This window comes from Catharus ustulatus, chromosome 11, assembly GCF_009819885.2.
Source record: "Catharus ustulatus isolate bCatUst1 chromosome 11, bCatUst1.pri.v2, whole genome shotgun sequence".
Classification (NCBI taxonomy): Eukaryota; Metazoa; Chordata; class Aves; order Passeriformes; family Turdidae; genus Catharus; species Catharus ustulatus.
This window is the reverse complement of record NC_046231.1, coordinates 8290937-8311954: the sequence shown is the minus strand read 5'-3', so window position 1 is coordinate 8311954 and position 21018 is coordinate 8290937. Positions and strand designations below refer to the sequence as shown.

General features: G+C 39.6%; 1 protein-coding gene across 1 annotated transcript in view; it reads right to left on the bottom strand.

The window, feature by feature from the left end:
- Window positions 1-13361, bottom strand: part of LONP2 (lon peptidase 2, peroxisomal) — a 37454-nt gene extending 24093 nt beyond the window's left edge. The window contains exons 1-8 of the mRNA XM_033069693.1: window positions 13069-13361; window positions 12039-12273; window positions 11235-11366; window positions 9806-9928; window positions 8824-8984; window positions 8527-8621; window positions 6972-7230; window positions 1988-2129 (exon numbers count right to left, since the gene is read on the bottom strand). Of these exons, the coding sequence (XP_032925584.1) occupies window positions 1988-2129; window positions 6972-7230; window positions 8527-8621; window positions 8824-8984; window positions 9806-9928; window positions 11235-11366; window positions 12039-12273; window positions 13069-13301 (1380 nt within the window). The 5' untranslated portion in view covers window positions 13302-13361. The remainder of the gene's footprint in view (window positions 1-1987; window positions 2130-6971; window positions 7231-8526; window positions 8622-8823; window positions 8985-9805; window positions 9929-11234; window positions 11367-12038; window positions 12274-13068) is intronic.
- Window positions 13362-21018: the final 7657 nt, after the last annotated feature.

The following is a 21018-nucleotide window of genomic DNA, read 5'->3' as shown; positions in this document are numbered from 1 at the left end:
CATGCACCACAGAAAAGTGTGCTGCACACTTGAGATATGCAGAGGTAAAGGACCCTAACTGTCATTTTTAAAAGCTAAAGAAGTTAAGCCATGCTATTTTCTAGCACATTTAAATCACTACAAGATCATGTTAACATGCAAAGATCAAAACACAGCTCTCAAACCACAGCCTGTTCATACACTGATTTTCAAAGAACTTGTTGGCCTTGTCAAAACAGTAATTTTCCACTATCTAGCAGGAAGAAAATAATGATGTTCTTCCGTAGAAAGTCAATTGACACTTCATTTGCAGAATGTCATACAGCATCCAGATGAGCTCATGACACCTTAATTTAAGTAGCATTTTTCATATTTAAATCACTGCATTAAGCACTGTCAGTCAAGAGAGTCATTAGAATGACTCTGTAGGCAAATACTATCAGAACCACTCTCATCCCCACCTACCAAAGCTACCACACTTCAGGTCTGACAACTAAGATGCTTCTAGTATGATGCCCTTAAGTCACTTCTGTGAAAGTGAGCCAGGCTAGCTCAAAAAATGAGGGTATTTTTTAGTAATGCCTCTCCTTTTGACTGGAACAGGTACAGAACCATGCCAGAAGCAGTACAGCTGCAACAGTGGGAGCATGGCAGTCCCTAGGGCCAGAGAGAACACAAAAGAGAAGGCAGAGTGTAAAGCTACAGCAGTACAAGGAATCTCTAAGCAGGCACAATACAAAAACCACCACGTGCATTAGTGCTGCACCTGCCCTGGTAGCCTCAACACTTCAGCCTGGCCCAGCCCTGCTATGCCAACACCTCCCTCATTCTCCCCTTTCCCACCCCCTCCCTCATTCTCCCCTTTGCCATCCGTGCTGGCACAGGAAGATGGACACAGCCTTCTGCCCAGGGAAGGGCAACGCTTTGTCTCTTCCCCACACCTGAGGACATGCTGCTTCCTCTCTCCAGCAAATTGCTAGAATAAATGCACAGAATATGCACAAATCAGTGGAAGAAGGACTAGGATATCATGTCACACTCCAGAAAATTGAAATTAGGAAGAAGATTCTGAAAACTCCTTACTGCTGTCTGCTACACAAAGCTTGCAAGGTCTCAATTCATTTTCTTCATGACCACTCCAGTTTTGGCCTCCTGAAAGCCCAACTAACCTAATTAACATCTCAACACTTGATGGGATTTACAAAATATTCCAATAGTATCTCATTCACCAAAGTCCTCAACTGTATCTCCAGAATGTTGTGTTCTTTAAGCAAATCAACTTCGACAACTCTAAAACCTTTGTGATAAAGTAACTGTAATATGTGCCTCAAAATTAGATTAATTCACATCAGTCTGAGTGCCAGAAGTTCAGAAAAAATGTACTCATGGAAAACCTGACTCTCACGGAAAGCTAACACTCATCACACCATAATCAGTCAAGGAGTGGGAATCTGTGACTTACATGAAAAATCTAAGTTCAGAAAGTTAATTACAGCACTAATTAAAGAAATGCTCCTAAAAGAACATGCAGCTAGTCCATATTATGCACTTAACTCCAATACAAGCTGGTGCCATAAAGAGCTTCAAAAATATATTAAAGTTGTTCCAAGAAAGAAAAGGAAAACTTGAAGAAGTAGTTACTATCTAGATCCTCTACAGTTGTTCCTTAGCTAACAATATCTGATCATTAAAAATCAATGTCTTGAAGTCCCCCAAGTAAGTGATGTTTAGGGCTTGAACACTATTTAAATACAGAAAATACTCCAAAATCTATCCTTGTGTTCAAGTACAGCTCACTGAGGTTTGTATGGTACTCAGCCACTATGTAACAGCATCTGCATTACTGTGCCCAAGGAACTGACAGAAACCCACCCATATCAGAGCTCAGCAATATTTGAATAACAGAGCCGGCATTGTCAGACCTTCTTTTGTCCAGTGAATCTTCCAAGTCAAGTTTAATACTTTTAAAATCCAAATGAAACAATGTCTGCAGTTTAACACCTCTTACCTCAAGCAAGGCTGCTGCAGGATCCCCCTGCAAGCTCTTTGCCAGTTTATCCACCTCATCCAAGAGGAAAACAGGATTGTTCACCCCCACAGTCTTCAGCCCGTTGATGATCCTGCCAGGCATGCTGCCCACATAGGTGCGCCTGGAAAGGAATGGGGATGGGGAAACAGCCTGGTGACACAATGAGCAGGACCAGCAACATCAAAAATGTCACAAATGAAACTCCAGGCAAAATAGAAGAACAAGGACCACTGCAACAAATAAAATTTGTGGAATACTTGATAAAAACATGGAATATACAACTGAGGTAATACATGCAATTATAGCAGCAGATGAAAATTTGATATCCATGGTGATCTAGCTGGTCTGCAAAGATAATAATTTACATTAACACGTATCCAAACTCTACAGTTTGTGGACATCTTCCAGTACCAGCACCCTTGTATTGCAAGAACAAGCAGAAGCAGATTTGGGAACCTCATTAATAAAAACATTTTCATAATTACAATGCTGGGATTTTGTCATCACAACATAGTTCACACAGCATGTTACAAAAGAGAGCAAAATTCCAATTATGCTGAACTGTCAATGCCCCATGACAGCATGCTTTAACAAACACCAACCAAAAATAACTGTTTACTGTCATTTCAATATAAAATGAAAAGCTGAACACTGCAATGAAACAAAAAATGATGAGCTTGAATTTATTCAGCAAATCAGGAAAATCTTTTTTCCACAACACACACAGAGCACAACTACATTTTACAGATGTATATAACCCTTGTTCGTTGCATTTATCACACTCTTTCCTGCTTGTGCCATAAATACTCAAGACACCATATAATTAAGAGCATGAAATTGTAAGAAAAAAGAGATACATTAAGTGCTGAATTACAGTATCTAGCTCATGACCCTCACAAAGTAGACAAGTAGAACAGGCCTGCTCTGCCATCCAAAATAAACAGGATGACATTTACAAAGATGAAACCAAAAATACCACAGGACTAATTTCAAATAGTACTAGAGATTACTTTAAATATATAAAAAAACCCTCAAAAACAACAAAAGCAGAACCCAAACCACTCAGCAATGGTATCAGTTCATGTAACATTTAACCACTGAGGAAACAAATTGCAGTGAAGGTGTTTAATTGTAGATCTGAGAAAAATAAAAGGTTTTAAGATCTTCAAAACAGCCAGCAATGCAAGAGAAATTCAGTTTGCCTGTTACCACCTTCCTGAGGCAGCCAGCAGGCAACAGCTCCTCACTTCAGTGCTTTTGTGTAGTGTTAATCTGCAGCAAGGGAGCGGCTTGCTCTCACGGAGGGCTGTGCTGTGGAACATTCATTACAGATCAGGACTCTGCATGGGGAGCTATTACACAGCCAGCCTGCCTCCTCCTCCTCCATCTGCACACCCACAGCCTTGCCAAGACAGGGAAAGCATTCTATAAAATGCAATCAGAAAATGAGGAGACTGAATCAGAGCTGGAGTTCACAGAAGTGAATCACCAGTGTAAACAAATTTATCAGTGAAGTAATCGGGCATTTCTTTGTTTTTGGGGGGATTTGGGTTTTTTCAGTTATGGGTTTGGGTCTTTTTGTGGTTTTGTGTTTTGTTTGGTGGTGGTGATTTTACTCTTCTCTGGGTTGCTTTTACTGCAAGGTGCTCACAGCACTAGAGAATAATTTTATATGCTTCAGAGACAACGCAGCCCAACTGTTTCAGTATTTTGTTTATGCTAGCAATTGGGTAACATAATTAGGTAAACATCAAACATTCTTTGTTCTTGCTTGCTACTTTATTCTCAAGTGCATACTTAAAAACATTACACTTTTTTAATGCATATTTGTGTTTCCAGATACACAGTTTCACTTGGTTCTTTTGAATCCTATAAAGATTTGAGCTATCCATGTTTCATTCAGTTTTAAGAAAGAGACTGGTTTATAAACCAAATTAAGGCAAATAGATGCAAGAGTCTAAATCTGTAGTACCTCTTCATTTATTATTGATGGACCAATACCTATTTTATTATACTAATAATCAAATACTTGAGATCTCCAAAGTTATTAGAGAACACATCTCAACAAAAGAATCCCTGGTAAGACAGGCCCTGCAGGTATTTACATATAAAACCAGCCAGAATATATTAAAATTAAAAACAGATAAGGCCATTTATCTGTCTGGCTGCTAACCTTTGCCTTGTAAGATGTGAAAACAAATGTTACTGTTTAGGAACATTATCACTGAATGTGATGTTGATTTCATTATTTTTGCTAGGGTTGAAAGGAGGTAAAACCATATCCTACATTTCTGCCAGCACAGCTGTCCTGGTGAGGAATCCCACCTCTCCTCAAATGGTGCACCCCAACAAGCCTTCAGCAAAGGCCTAAGCCAGAAGTGAACTGTCCCAGCTTTTCAAACTGCTAAGCAGTGGTAATACAGGAAGGAGTGCTTCACATGAAGGTGAGAAAGAAGAGCTTCACACTTACCTCACCAGCACCACTATAAATAAATGGCACAACTACATCTTTCCTTTTCAGAAATAGAAAAACACAAAATGGAGAAGACCATACATCTCATGTGTGATACAAAATATCAATACCGAGGAGATTTTAAAAGCAATGAGCTTCTTGGAAAAAAGTTCTAAGCCATCCTTCAGAGTGGTTTGAGGGGTTTTTTTCTTTTTTTTTAATACAAGTAAACAGCAAATGTAAACAAGCATACTTTAACATATGGTATAGATGAGTGGTAAATGCAGACAACAGCTGAAGGATGTCTGATCAAGGAGTTCTGGCTTTGTACCAAGAGGACGATTTCGTTTTGGGAATGCAGAACAATACTCACTACTCCTCACTCTTCACTTTGAATCCTTCACAGTGAAGGATTCCCAAGCTCCAGGTGCAGGCACATGATCCCCAGTGAAATGGGCAAACTTGGGCAGCTCCAATTGCCACATTTACACATCAGGTGGGACAGCACAGTTACTGAAACACCATGCCCCACACTGCTGCTAAGAGCTCTGCTCAATCTCCCAGGCTGCACCTTTCACAAAGTGGCCCAAGTGAATGCTATTTCAGGCATTGTTTGCCTGCAAGCCAAGCTGTAACAGTTCCTTTTGAATGTTCTGGTACACTTGGTACATTTTTTTATATGGTCAGTACATCAGTAGGTACATACAGTACTGTTCTCCTGCAATGTTAATGGAATCCTTAACTTAAGCCCCAAAGCCTAATAAGGAGCTTATAGGAGAAAAACAATGTCTTCTAAAGTGTACTATCAGAAAATCAGCCTGCTCGAGAGCAAAACTCAGAAAATAACACTCTGTGTCTCTTCCACTTCTAGGTCTCCACCCTCTGACTGCCACCAGATGCACAACATGGATTCACCGGGCTGGGAATAACTTGGAAGGATTTATTCACACAAAAGGACATTACAGAGCTCTACAGAAAAGCTGTAGTTCCAATCTGATTAAATCTTATTCTGAAAAGGAGGAAAACAAAGCAGAATTTAAAATCCAGTATGTAACAGGTGGGTTTGATTTTAGCTACAAAAAACTGGAAAAAGCAATTGGCTACGAAGGACTCCTGGTACCAACTGCTCTAAGATTCACTTTTAAACTATACACATGCCTGCTGAACAGTAACCACAAAATATTCTTGCTAATTCTAGATAACATTTTCCTTTGCTGGTGAAAAATAAAATCTCTTCGCAAATATTTCCCATCGGCTAATTTCATACACTTTTAATATGAAATTTATAATGGTTAGCCTCAAACATGAATTAATAATAATGCTCTCAAAAATGTGTGACAGCCACAAACACCTGAAATAAAAAGCTTTTTAGAGGCTCTGACACATGACTCTCCTTGCCTTTACTCTATAGGTCTAAGCTCAAGATAGGAACTTTGACTTTTGTTTATAAAGTCAAGTTCAAGATGTGGTTTCCCTGTTACAAAGGACTTTGTCCTGCTCTGCTCTGGAAAAGTTGCTTTCCATAATGCGAGTATTCCACAGCCTCTAGTGGCTTCACTTTGAACAGCACACGTTGTTGAGTCACATTTTAAGTTGCTTTTAGGACATTCTATTTTAGGTGTACTCCACTGAGACTAACTGCATAGCCATTGGGCAAAATTAACTGCTAGATGGCATAAAAAAAATAATTCACAGTATTCACCTACTGTTGTAAGGAGAAATTTTATTCAATAATGTGACTTAAAAGAAAACCTGACTAAAATTCATTAGTCCAGATTTCCTACACTGCACGCAATAAGCATAAAATATGTGTAATGGAAACAAAAATGCTGCAGTGATGCTTGGCAGTTACCCATCTCTACTGCCCATTCATTATGCTTCCAGTTGCAAGGACTGAGGGATAGACCACTGGAAATTTAAAAGACTAAGTAGTGGATACATAAAGAGCCCAACATCAAGAACAATCCTAAGGAATGTCATAAAAAAAAAATTTCCTTTGAAACCTACCAGCTTAGGTGTTCTTGCATAAATCTCCTTCTGAATCAGGAAAACAGTGCACAAACAAATCCACTGCTATGCTCTAGCAACTTTCATGCATCACTCCAAGTTTCTCCTCATCTTTTAGCAGCAAACATGGTTATGAAGGAATGTATTGCTACCATAGGTTATACTGGATAATTAAACCTTTACATCCCTCTTAAAAAGTAGAAAAATCAAGAGTTTGCATTGAACTTTCTGAAGAATTTTACTTCAAAGTGCTAGAATAACTGAAGATGAAATCAATTCCTTATGACAATAAAGGGAAGCAGCAGAAGGAAAGAATAAAGGTTGTACCACAACACTAAACATCCTTTCCCAAGGATGATACTGAATACCAAGGAAAATCAATAAATACATACCATTGTTTCATAGAAGCAAAATCTCTGTGAAAATTTTCACTGCTGTACAGTGAAAATAATCAATACATTCTGCAGTGAAAAAACTACAATTAGGAAAAGAAGAAGTAATTACCTGTGGCCTCGAATATCAGACTGATCACAGACTCCTCCTAAAGCAATTCTGTGGAATTCTCGACCCAAAGTCTTTGCAATTGATCTTCCAACACTGGTTTTACCAACTCCTGGGGGCCCCACAAAACAAAGAATGGGTCCCTTGAGGTTGTTCTTAAGCTGTCGCACAGCCAAGTACTCCAAAACTCTTTTCTTCAACTTCTCCATGGCATAGTGGTCATTATCCAAAACAATCCGAGCTGCACGGATTTCCAGGCGATCTGGCATCGACAAGAGCACAGAGATCAGCACATTTACCTTAAGAATGGAAACAATTCATCCTACAGTACATACAGATACCTTCATCAGGGCAATCCCCCAACTCACACAGGTATTTCAGACAATGCTTTTCTAAAACACAGGTATTAAAGTTCTTTTTTAATTTCCTTCTTTAATAAGGAAATCAGAGCTAAGATAGATTATAGTACTGAAAATGACACACTACTGATAATAACATCCAAGGCTAAAATAATAATCATGATTTTCTATTTCTATATTCATGTGTGTTTTTATTCACTGTAGCTAGAGAGTTCAAAACAGCAATCACACAGGTCACACTCACAAATTTTGCTTCAAGTAAAAACATAAACTTCACATGACACAGCATAATCTTAGAAGATCAAAGAGCAACTTCCACCAAAAAAACATTCTGCTAGGACATGATTGTCAACAAACATTTTACTCATTTGGAGATTCTTTGAATAATACTGCAAAGTACATTTAGGCAGATCTTTTTAAAATTTAATGATTAAAGAAAATATTGATGAGAAGATCTGTAAACAGCCAAGGCTCTATTTCAAACCAGCAACAATTCATCACTACAAATACCAGCAGAAGGGTAGAGATGGACATGCAGGTGTGCTAAGTCCACCTTGTGCAAAGTCATTTTGCCCACTTAATCTACTTGTGCTGGTCAGTAAGAGATGTCTGTTGGTCGTGTTTGGTTTCCTACTCTTCCCTCACTCTCCATTTTGCACACTGTGTGCAAGATTAACAGTATCACCCCTCTACTCACAACTCCAAAAACTGTGGTACAAAGCAAACACAGACTCAGATTTTCTACTGCACCCCAAGTTGTAATTATTAAAATGAATTACAATTGTGCTTTTTTAACCTTTTGTTTCTTACCATACTTGCTTAAGACAAACCAGAATCTTCTCCAGAAAGACCAATATTACAGAAATCTCCAAAAGAGTTTTTTTGTCTGACATATAAAAAACAATCAGATGTTCATTTCTTTATTATTTTTAAACATACTGGCACAAATTGCAATTAGTAACACCTTCATTTCTTAAATGAAACTATTCTTAATACTTTTCAAGCCCACATTCTTAGATACACAACTGAGCTACACAGGCTATTCAGTGTACAGCTCACATTGAAGTCTAATGGTTTACCTGGCTTACAGTAACTTATCAACAATGTTTTTACAAAACAGAACTAATTCAGTGTTTACATGATAGTTACTTGTCCTAAAATGTTTGTGCAAAAGAATCACCATTAAGAGAAGGGTTTACCTTTTGTACTCTTGTTCCATGGCAATTCTACCATCAGTTCCAAGTAATTTCTTGTCAAAGCATATTCTGGCATTGACTGAGGCATCTTCTTTAATCTGGAAATTTAAGTACAGAATTCAAAAGGCCAACCAGAAATTAAATGCAAAGGAAGCCTCTACTGCACCAGAAGGCAGTGATTGCTGCCTGAGGTATAAAATAATTTCAAAAACACAACCAACATTAACATATATCAAACAGGAAAAGATTTGCAAGATTTGCTTTAAATTTTAAAACAGCCACCATTTAAAAGCCTCTTACCTTTTTATTTCTTTAAGACAAACTTTAAGAGCTTGTTCTGACATACTAGACGTTCTAATCTTTTTTTCTAGCATAACAACATCATCATGATCTTCTTCCTCCTCCTCATCTTCTGTAATGCTTCCATGACTGATTCTTCTGTTAGGACGAATAGCTACAACCTGTGCAATGGAAACAGAGGCACAGAACTGCACCAGATCTTGGTTTTTAATTAGGCTGTGTACTTTGACTTTGAATTAAAATCATGGCAAAAACAGGTAAAGTGCACAGAAGAATTCAGAACCCCAGAAATTAACTTCAAAAACTGTTATTGGTGCTACTTCAAAAAGTTACAGCTCTTTACGTATTTCCTAAGTGAGTTCATAATATATTCTAAACTAGCAAACAACACAAGAACAAAACTGGAAAGAGCTATTTGTGGCATTCAAGCACTGCAGCCAATCTTATTAAGCAGAATAAACGTAATCTTTACAAAATGAGTAAATCTCTCTTATCTTGCTTAATTTCTCAATGACTTCCCAGTTACTAAACTATGTAAGTGCAGTTAGATGTAGCAAAAGTGAACAAGTTCCATTTTACAACACCCATTCTTCAGTTCAAAAGCTGCCACTCATCTGTAAAACACAGACCTTTCACTGTACAGGTCAGAGCTCACTGTGTGCATACCATGCACATGAACTGACCCTTCAGGGGAATCTGAGTATTCACTTAATGTTAGAAAGTGCTCAGTTTAAAATAAAAATTAAATTAAAAAAAAAAATAAATAAAGCCTAGGCAGTTTTAGACAAGTATTTTGCCTTTTGAGCATCTACACAACCAAAGTTGCCAGCTGGGTGCTCTCTGCAGCTCCAAACTATGATCACACACTATGGTTATACATTAAAAATGCACAGATTAATATAATGCATTCATTAGCCTATTTAAGAAGTGCATCTTAGTACTTATTGAGAATGTTTAAGTATTCCAAATTTAAGGTCCATACCCTTTTATCATCATCCTGTTTGGACTTTCTTGTTTTCTGAAGAAGCTTCAGGCCTTCAATCTGTCTAACAAGCAGTGGTATGGTCATCTTGAACCGTTCTTCCAGCCTAACAGCATCTAAAATCTAAGAGCAAGAAGTTGTAAGCAAGTTATAAGCAACAAGTTCACCGATGAATCCTCACTCTGGGGGAAGGGAACATGGAGGTTCTGCTATTGCTTTTTGACCAGAGGTATAGAATAGATGGATTCAGGAAAACAGGGAGCAAGAAAAGCAAGCACAGTACAGTACACAAAATCTAGCCTCTAGGGTCTTGATGCCTGAGCTACAAACCACTTTGAACTAGAAAAAATTCTCTTATCCTATCTAGTTTTAAAGCATCTTAATATTTTAGTTGCATTTTCCGTGGCAAACATCTATCCATGTTCTATTTTTCAATTACTGGGCCTCAGGAAAAAGATGCCCCTGTTAAGAAAGTTACACCATCATCTCCTTGGGTAACCTAGGGGGGGAAAAAAAGTCACCTTGTGCCTTAGGGTTTTTGTTCAGAGATTTTTTTATTTTGTCTTATTAATATTTTGCACTCAATTCCATTTTCATATTAAATTAATACGTGGAAATGGGTAGAATTCTGCTCCTCTGTACTCCCACAGCTTCCACTAGCTGCTCTTTTTTTTTTTTTAGAACTTCAAATAATAAAATAACACACTAATAACTAACATACCTTCCTCCAGCAGGATATTCAGCTATAGCACACATCCTCCCTTCAAATTACTGCATTAATTCCTACTTCTGCTGCTTTGAAAGAACCTAACACACTTTCAATTCCACAGGCAGCATAAGCAGTTAGAGAAGAAAAGTAAAAACTTCCAAAACACAGCAAGCAAATATAGAAATCAGACAAATAAGCACCAAGCCATGATTTTTGCATAGATTTACTTTGCCATATGATATAAATTTAACCACTGTCTCAGTGTTTAAAGAAACCCAGACTTCAAGGTGTTTGAAAACATATTTAATTCTAATATTTTTAATATTTTAGTTTCAAGTTATCAGCATTAATATATGTATAATGATCAGTCAGCTGGGATAAGTAAGCAAAGTCTCAACACAATCTGAAGAAAGATTTATCATCTTTACTACAGAAAGTCCATGCTTTACCTATTGTTTTATAAAATAAAACATTTCCAAGATTTCCCAACTACACCTATTTACCTTAGGCAAGTTCTGCCATATGCATATATAAACACTTCAAACAACACCATCAAACCATTTTGCAAACATTCATGCTCAGCCGTAACACAAATCCCTGTTGGCACCATGTTACCACTGTACAGTCACAGTGCAAACAATTCCAAAATTATCTAAAAGTGACTGACTTTAAAAAGACAGCAATAGCAAATACCACTAAAACTGCTGAAGAACACAGTACCTGCAGCTTCTCTTGGTTGGTTGTTCGGATGATAGAGGTCAGGATATCTGGCAGAGCTTCTCTGGGCAGATTGTCCAGGAGACGCCGAAGCTTTGCCACTGCAGGCACTGACATATCCAGCATCTCAACCAGCTACAACATACAAGCAACAACATTAATGGCCACTGGGTTTCTTTTGGAATTATCTCAGTGGCTCTCTGACCTAAACAGTGTGAAGCATTTCTTGGCAGTTTGACAAAAAGTTACTGAAATAAGCTACTGAAGTTCACAGATGAGGCACTCATCAGCATAGAGCACCAAGACTTTGAGCTTTCTGCTTGTTTGAGAAGTTCAAAAGTATCATCAATGTTTGCACCATTTTTTCAATACACACATCTCCTATTTCCCCCACATACCCAGATTAAAAACTTCCCCATGACTCTTTTTCAATACATCCTTTAAATTCCAATTCATTATACTTCTATTGTTTATATTTTCTTATATAGCTGTAAAATTCTAGAAAAATTAAACAAATCTTTTACTAGAATTTACTTATAGCATTGCTATATATGAAACACCAACTTATCATGGCACCAACACAAGTAGTTGCATGAGACTCAACTGCAGTGAGTTGTGTAGATACCCCGATACCTGGCATAAAAATCTCAAGCTGTAACAGTAACATTTATTTAGCAGCAGAAATACTAAAACTCTATTAGTAGCTAAAAAATACAGGATCTGAAGAAACAGAAAGGCACACAGAAAAAAATAAAGAGCCTAAATGTACCTACAGGTTATGTGACACACAAGAATAAAACAAATTACCTGTACTGCATACTTGTAGAATTGTTCTGACAGTTCTCCAAGCTCCTCCTCAGATTTATGGCCATTGGTGAACTGCTCAAGTCGATCTAACTGCTGTACTTCAGCAACAGGATAGGGCTTCTCCTTCAGCAGCTGCAGGATCTGGAATCGGCAGAGGCCTGTCACCAGCAACGTGTAATGGGGCTTGGGCCAGTTGCTACCAACCACCTGAACTGCCAAGGCAGCAGTGCCAATCCTAAAAACAGATCAAATCCTTGTATTACCTGTCACCTTCCACAGAACATTTTGTGTGCTCCTTATCAGAGGAGTTATAGGTTGCAAGACCCTGCTGGGTCATAGTTCCTATCATGAATTTAAACCAAACTATCCAATTCTCTTTGTAATACAGACTACAAAACCAAACCCTAAAACCTGAACACAAATGAGTTAACTAAGTAAGGTACTGTAATACAGTCATGCAATTTAGAAACATATGTAATTTCTTCATAATAATGGATCTGGCTGTGGACAGGCACACTGACATTTCCTAAGCAATGTGCACTGGGAAATGGGAATGTTCAAAAATGACAGTTCTTCACTGAAACTGCCGGCCTTTTACTCAATCAATGTTTTAGATGACCATACCTATTTAAGCAGATGTACAACAGAAGTTATTTTCTTGCAACATCCACTGATATGATAAAGTTCGGAGAGTAAGGGTTACATCCTGTTAGTTTCATCAGACAGAAAAACAATTTGTTTTCATTTTACGTGAACTAAGTCAATATCCGTGTTACCTATTAGGTGAAAAATGCTATGGTTAACAGCTGCGACAGCCCTAGAGCTGCGTTCTTTCGTCTTATTTCGCTCGTCCACCTCAGCCTTTTTTCCAACTTCCCCTGGGGCCAGCCTGTCCCCGGCACCTCTCCGTGCCGGCGGTGTGCCCACGCTTCTCGGGGTGAGCCCGCGGCCAGCCCGGACCGGGAGCCGGCCGGGCTCCGGGGGGCCCGCAGGCCGCGAGGGTGGCAGGGAGAGCCGGGCCGAGCCGCACCTGTGCAGGTTGGGCAGGTCATCGCAGTCGGAGGTGGGGTCGCTGGTGTTGGGGATGACACCGATGATGGTGCTCCGCAGCGAGGTGCCCTTCAGCAGCCGGCTGCGCACGAGCTGCATGTTGCGCGGCGAGTCCACGCTGGTGCGCATGGTGGAGCCGGGCAGCAGCACGCTCTCGTGTGTGAGCAGCAGCGGCAGCCGGGTGGGGATCTGGATAGCGCTGCCCGCCGCCATGGCTGCCCGTGACCCTCGCCCTGCCCCGCGCCCCTCAGGCCGGCCCCGCCGCCATGCCAGCCCGGCCCCTCACGCGCGGCGGCCCCGCCCCCTACGGGCGCCGGGAGGGACCGAGCGCGCGCGCCCCCCCGGCGGCGCCCCCTGGCGGCGGCGGGCGCGCTGCCCCCGGCCCGGCCCCGGCCCCGATCGCCCCCGAATCTGCCCCGCCGCTCCCGTCGCTCCCACTGTGGCTCCCGGGGCCTCTCGGGCCCGGTCTCCTTGCAAACAGCGAGCCGAGCCGGCTCCCCGCCAGTCCCCCCGAGGCCGCTGGCCGCCGGCAGGTGTCAGGCTGGCACTGGCAATGAGTGCGGGCCGTGCGCTGTGAACCAGCGCTGAGGGCTCCGACATTGCCCAGGGAGCGTGTAACAAATGCTCTGTTAAATGGGACGGTTACGAGGTGAAATCCCTTTTTTTTATTGGTTTTTTCACAACTCTGCTCTCTTGCATCCGTGCAGGAAAGGCTCGGCATCCTGTTCCAGAGTCCCAGAGTGGCTGGGGCTGGAAGGAGCTCTCAGCAGCCAGTCCCAGCCCCAGCCCGGGCCAAGGCACGGTCACCTGGCGCAGGGGGCACGGGAACGCGCCCAGCTGCGTCTGAAAGGTGTCCAGAGAGGGACACCCCGCACCCTTTGGAGGGATTCCAGGGCTCTGCCTCCCTCCATGGGAAGCAGTTGTTCCTCCTGAGGGAGCAGGGGAGGGCAGGTGTCCTTCCACGTGCTCCTGGGAGCCCCGAAGCGGAGGGAGGAGGTGCAGGAGCCGACATCTCCCTGCGGCAGCGACGAGCCAAGCCCAGCTGGTGCTCCCCGCTCCCAGCCTGGCTGCCTGGGAATTCCACTTCCCTAGCCCTGGAGGCACCAGCCAGGGCACAGCTCACTAGGATGGCGAGCCAAGACAGCCTGCCCAGGTGAAAGTGCTCCAAGCACTGAGGCCCCATGGAGAGTTCAGACGAAAAAGTGGGGCTTAGAAATTTTCCTTTTTAATTTTTTTCCCCATTGGTGAAATGAGGTGCAATATCAAAATTGCATAATGCAGTGAACTACGTTAGCCAATCTCTTGTTAATCACTGACTTGCATGATCCTGTTGAACAAAGGTAATCCTGTACAGAGGGGAAATCCCAGCAGCAACAAACTGACAATTTTGAAATGCAAAGGGATACCTGCAATAAAAGCCTTGATTAATCATCAGTTGATTTGCTGGAAAATGCAAGGTAATAGGATATATGGAAACACCAACAATATATTTGAATGCAAGTTATTACAGCTGAGAAAAATATCTTCTTAAAGCTACCACTTCAGGTGCCTTAGAAAGAAACTGGAATTTAATATACTATTCAACATGACATTTAGAAAACATTAATATAAAAGGGCACATAACACATGTGGAAAGTGTTTTGTGACTTTCCCGATGTTAAATATAATTACTCTGTAAACATATGTTCAACACTTACAAATGTTTGGAATGTGAACACAAACTAAACCGAAAGGTTAAATATTTGCTCATCACATTTATTGAGTAATTTTTTCAGTTTGAGTATTTTGATTAAAAAGAATCTAGAAATAGCACCATGCTTATTCTGTGGACTACCATTTTTTACTTCCTTCAGAGATGACTGATGTCTGTGGTCGCTAACAATAGTTTCTTAATCCTAGAGCTGCATAAAAAAATCTCAGTTATTATAATTCCTTTAAAATTCCTTTCCGTTTCTCCTTAATACCCAGGGCTGTGTTTTACTGTGTACTAAGCAACACTACAGGGTCACATCCTGATTATGATGTCTAGATAGTACTGGATCCCCCAAATTGTATTTTGCTTAAATACAAACAGACCACATTAGAGCAACAGCCTTTCAGAATGTTTTTTCTGGATTAGCTGAACATTTCTTGACACCTGGAGAAGTAGTGTAGCAGTAAGTATTAAGATGTGCCTCCAGCTTGGGAAATTTAAGATTAAAAGGGGCAATTGCCACATGGTCTGACCTCCTCTAACTCTCACCAGCAACTTCCACATCAAGTCTATAGTTTTTGACTTACACTGTACCTCAAAGGCATTCAGCCTTGGTTATAAGTGACTGCAAGAGAGCATCTACCACCTCTATGGGTGTGCTGTTCAGTAGTTGATTACCTGGTTAAAATTTGCACCTTGCAAATTTTACTTGCACTCTCAGCTTCCAGAGACTGGCTTCTGTTGTGTCCAACAGATTGAAGAGTTACCTACTACAATAAAAATCATTCCTCAATGACCATGACCAGTGGTCCATGATTGAGTCATGGTTTAACTTTGAGCTTCTCTTTCTCGTTTTTTAAATCAAGTCTCATTTTCCTTAAAATGTGGGTAGCCTATAACTCCAGTACTTGTTTTGCAAGTGTCATATAAAGGGGGCAATACCCTCTTTGTGTTTCCATTCAATATTCCCTTCCTGTGAAATCGAGTGTGACATTTGTTTGGCTACAGCCCCACTTCACAGAGCTCAGGTGGTCCTGCTTTGGTCTGGGTGCAGCACAAGCCTGGCTGAAGGAGATGGGAGTGCAAGGGGGTAAAGACAGGCACCACTCTACCAGATGGTGTAGTGCCCCTATGCTCCCCAGTTCATAAATCTGTGACCTGCAGAGCCCCTGCTTCCTCTCTCTGAAGCTGGACTGACACAACAACCGGACCCCACAGAATTTTCATTGATAGAACAGCTGGTCACTGTTTTAGGTCCCAGCTAAGCATGTAAATAGTAGTGGTATTAATTTCAAGTGATTCAGAGTCTGACAGGATAGTCATGCTCTTCCTGAGCTCCTTGGGAGATATTTTGCAATAATGATCTTCTCACGATCTAAAGGACTGCAATTCACAGGTATCTATATTTGATGCCTGTAAAATTCATATAACTTTTTCCTTTACCCCCACCTCTGCACTATTTCTTCTGTTTACACAAACATGACAGAGCTCAGTATTTCCAAAAACCAAGACCAAGCTACCTCACAATGAAGACTGGAGATTATTATGTTTGAGATTAAAGCTCAGTAATTTTCTCCTAAGATGTGCACATGCTTCTCTTCTGCCCCCTCATTGGCACTCTTTAAAGCTCTTAAGCCTTCTGCAGCTATTTTATAAAACAACATTCTCAGTCTGTCATCAGACTTTCCCTTTCTCATACTGCTTTGTTTTGTACTTAGATTGTTTGATGCAGTGATAGTTCTTTAGGAACTATTTCTCTCCAATCTCCACCGCTATGTCTATAGATCAAAGAGAAAAAAGTTTTCCCATTTTCTTTTCAAATTCCCTCTCTACTGTTTGTAACCTTAAGAACCTCTCTTAACCATTACATAATCTGACTGCAAATCCAACAGGACACTTTTTCTTAAAGATGCTGTGAAAAGATGCTTTGAATTGACTCGAGGTCTGTTTCTATACATCAGGTAATACGACACATCCAATAAGGAATATACAAACCTGGTACTATATGAAGAATTAACTGTCAGGATTATGCAGTGCATGTTATGACAAAACATACATTTTGTGTCTTCTGAGGTGAGAAATTATATGGATGTATAGTCTGTGCACAGATGGACTTAATAACTTGTCTGTTCATTAGATTATTTTCCTCAATAATATTTCCTCCAACCCAGATGCTTCCTACCATCTTGGCCTGCATCACAAATACTTCAAAAATCTTTAAAATACCATAATTTAGGAAGGAGTTTTATGTAACGCTATTGAAAGGATGTAATAATATAACTGAACTGCACTTTAAAGTGCATATATTTTAATGTCCAATCTTTCTACTCAGTGTAAGGTTGAAGTGGAAATTTAAAAATCTGTTTTTTTAATGTAGTCTTTGCTGTCATTGGTATCCTCAATCATTCTTCCTTCACACAAAAGAATTTGGTTTTTTCAGATCCTGATTGATTTAAAAGCTCCCAGTTGGTTATGTAAGAACAGCACATGGAATACACACCAGGAGTTGCTGGCAGCACATTACTGACTAACAGAGTGAGAGACCTTTCAGACATTTCTGAAGCTCTGTGTAGGATTCTTTATGGCAACTGTAAAATGTGTTTTAGGAGTAAGTGCTAACAGACCTCACCAGAGCAGCTGAACTTAAAGGCTTAATCTTTTATTCAAAAGTATGAGTGAACTCCAAGAAAGGGGACAGGGGGAGGTACACAGGAAAAGAAATTCAAAATTTGAAATTTGAGCTAGAATAGCATAGGGCAGAGAGAGTTCTTGCCTGCCTTACCTAACTAGGCATGATTTTCATGCCGGATATACCCATACCACAAAAAATAAGGATTCAGAGGAGCTTTTAAAGGACAGAAAATATCCATGGGAAATTAAAGAACTGCCATCAGTAGAGCTGTGCTGATGAGGATGCAGCTGAAGAAATTGAATTTCACTCACACTTGGTTTTGCTGCACACAATACCATACTACCTGGAAAATATTTTTTTTCTTTAATCTGCATACTGCCAAATCAGCCTTTTTAGAGAGCTGCAAGTAAGAGATAAAAGTGTTTTTCCTTATTATAATGCAACTGAATGAAAGAGCTGAAAAGGCTGCATTTGAGGATCAGATATATTTGGTAGGCTTTTGTAAGCCTAACCCTCCTTTTTTTTAAAGGAGGAAAAAATTTTCCACGAAAGAAGAGAAATGTGGAAACAGTGGAGGTTTTTGCCTTATTGAAATAAATACTCTCCCAAGTCAAACTCAGTCATATTTGTAGTCAATATTTTAGTGAAGCAGCAGTTTGAAGGAGCTGCAGAATCACATTTTTATGTCCCTCTTACCCAAGGGAGCATTTTCTTTCCCATTGTTCAAATGAAATTTGCTGACTGCCACCTAAAAAATGCATGCAAATATTCTGAAGTAATTTTAGGGCTTGACCTCACAGGAAGTCTGCACAGACTGTGGGACAGGGCCTAGAATTATTCCATAGACATAAGCACAGTAAAGTTTAGGAATGAACAGTTTTGCTTTTTCTCCTTAGCAACTGGATAGACTGCCTGGTCTGAATTTAGTTACTATTCTGTGTTTCCAACAGTTTGAGAGGATATTAACTGCACACTGTAGGTCAATCAATTCAAGAATGTTTTCCTACCTGATCCCTTTTAAATGATTCTGTACATGAACCATGACCTACTCTGCTTTCAGTTATTCAACCGAATTTTATCAACATTATTCAGTTGTTCAGAGGTGAAACCCTTAAAAATTAAAGTTAATAGAAGCAATTACGTATCTCTGAATTAGCAAAATAATCCTTCTCATTCTTTGGAGTTGTACCTGCACTCTGCCATTTGGCAGGGGTTGTGCTACACAGACACCCAACCCTTCAGTGCCAGTTTTGGCCATGATACAAACTGAAAGGAGTCATTAGCCAAAATGCTACCCATCATTTCATCTTTGAAAATATTTTTAAGCTGTCAAATATTATAAATATTGTTCCAGCCACTGCATTGATTTAAAGCCACTGAGTAATCATAACTATGTACTCCCTGAGGATGTTCCAGGAAATTATATACTAGAACCAATTTCCTCTCTAATATAGTTGTGGAAATTCAGGTCAGGTAGCCACTGACCTCATTGTCTGAAATTCTGAAATCTCCACAGCACAAACATATTGTGTACCTGGCAACAACACTGCTACTTCATGCTGATTCCTCTAATGTACATAAATTAAGTTAAACCCACTTTATTTTTCATAGAAATTATTCTATTAGCTAAGTGCAACAGTTCTACACTTTTCCCCTGTTGGCCCTCTTGTAGATGATGATAGAGAAAATACAAAACAGGGCAGATATAGGTACATTTGGTTTTACCTATTGCCTCTCTCATGTTCTTCATAAAACTTTCATATGTACAAACTTATTTTCAGTACGTATTATAAAAACTAAAAAACCTCAGCAGTTCCACAAAATCCTGGGAGTCTTGCCAAAACTGCCGTAAATAAAAATACAGAGAAAAGAAAGACAGGATTCTAAGACATTTAAACATATATAATAGCTGAGAATGTTTTGTGATTTACAAATACGAGATTTACTAAATCACTGTGATGTGCATAATTTTCTTAAGCTGGACAGATATTGTAGGTTCATGATGAAGCATGAAGGGTACAGCACACTTCAGAGTTGGCCACAGTAAAGACTCTTCCATTTAATTAGCAGTTTCTCTGGTGCCATCCGAGACAGCAAGACTTTACCAAAATTACTTGGCTCTAATTCAATCACTCATTTTGGGATTATTTCTCCAGGACAGGAAGAAGAAAACACAATCCTGAGTGCATGTCAAAATGGACTACAAATTAGGAGATGAAAAAACAACCTCCCCACACCTCTGAATAAATCTTGACATTTTACTCTACTTTGTTCTCCTCACAGTCATTTACTTTTATGGCCTCTTTTGCCAGAGAGACAAACAATCTCTGTTGATTTATCTAGTCACCTCTGAAAACATTAATATTGATGGAGTGAGAACATGTCAAGCAGGTTCCCTTCCACATAAGGAATTTTTCCCTGAATTATGGAAATGCAGAAGAGGAGAAATAGAAATGCTGGCATTCTCGTGGTTCTTTATAAGCTGTTTAGGAAGAGAGGAGAAAAATGGACATTTTCTGCCAATTGCACTCAAGAAAGCCCAGTAGGTTCGATTCTGGCATGCAGATGTTAATGGCAGCAGTGGCTTTGTTCTCACCCGTTCATTCAGTCCAGGGCAGATGCAATGGCTGTGCCATGCACATTCCACAGGAATCTGTGCCACTGCTGCAAGAGGCAGAGCACTGAGAACTCTCACCCAGCACTGCTCTGCAGCTGCCACTGATAATCAAGGCTCTGTCGCTAAATAAAAATGTCTAATAATGGACTTCTGGTTAGCTTTTTTAAATTTACACACAGATTTAAATCTTTTTTTGCTACCAGCCTCTTGTTTGTTGGTTGGGTTTTGTTTTTTTACAAATTGTTTAGAATTTATATTTGAATTTTTTAAAAAGTAGTTTCCACATAGAAATGGATGAAAAGCTTGACAGTTTTACTGCAAATGCAGGGAGTATTCTCTTTAGCCTCATCTGTTTCAGCATAAATATTTATAAATAATACCTATACTAGATTAATAAATACAGTTGTAATAAGAATCAAAATGTCCAACAGTAGGTGGCACATGTATTATGTGCAGTGTATTTCACCATCTTTCTTTCTCATTTAATCCCACAAGGGTTCAAAACCATTTACAGCACAATCATTGAAAAGCAAATACTTGACATAATTTAAGGGGATAATTATTTTTAATTCTAAATTGCTACATTTAGGAAGAACAGAAGAAACAGTCAGCAACCTTTTCAGGAAATATTAGGCTATATAAAATTATCTGACAAAATGTGGTGAAAGCAGATACATTAGAAATGTGTAATTTTAAAATTAACAGAATTTGTATGTTTTGATTCTTCCTTACCTCATTTTTTGTTTGATCAGCTATTTCAAATAAGTAGCTGTACTAGGCTGATGATTATAATCTCAGCCTCCACAATTTCAAATGGAATAGAATCTTCACATGGGAATAAAAATGAGACCAGAAATAAAAACTAATGAAACCAGGTTCCTATGAACACCAGTAGGAAAAAAAAAAAAAAAAAAGAAAAAAGAAAAAGAAAAAAAAAGGGGAAAAAAAGGTAGACTTTTTTTATTTCTTCTAGGAAATATTTTATTTG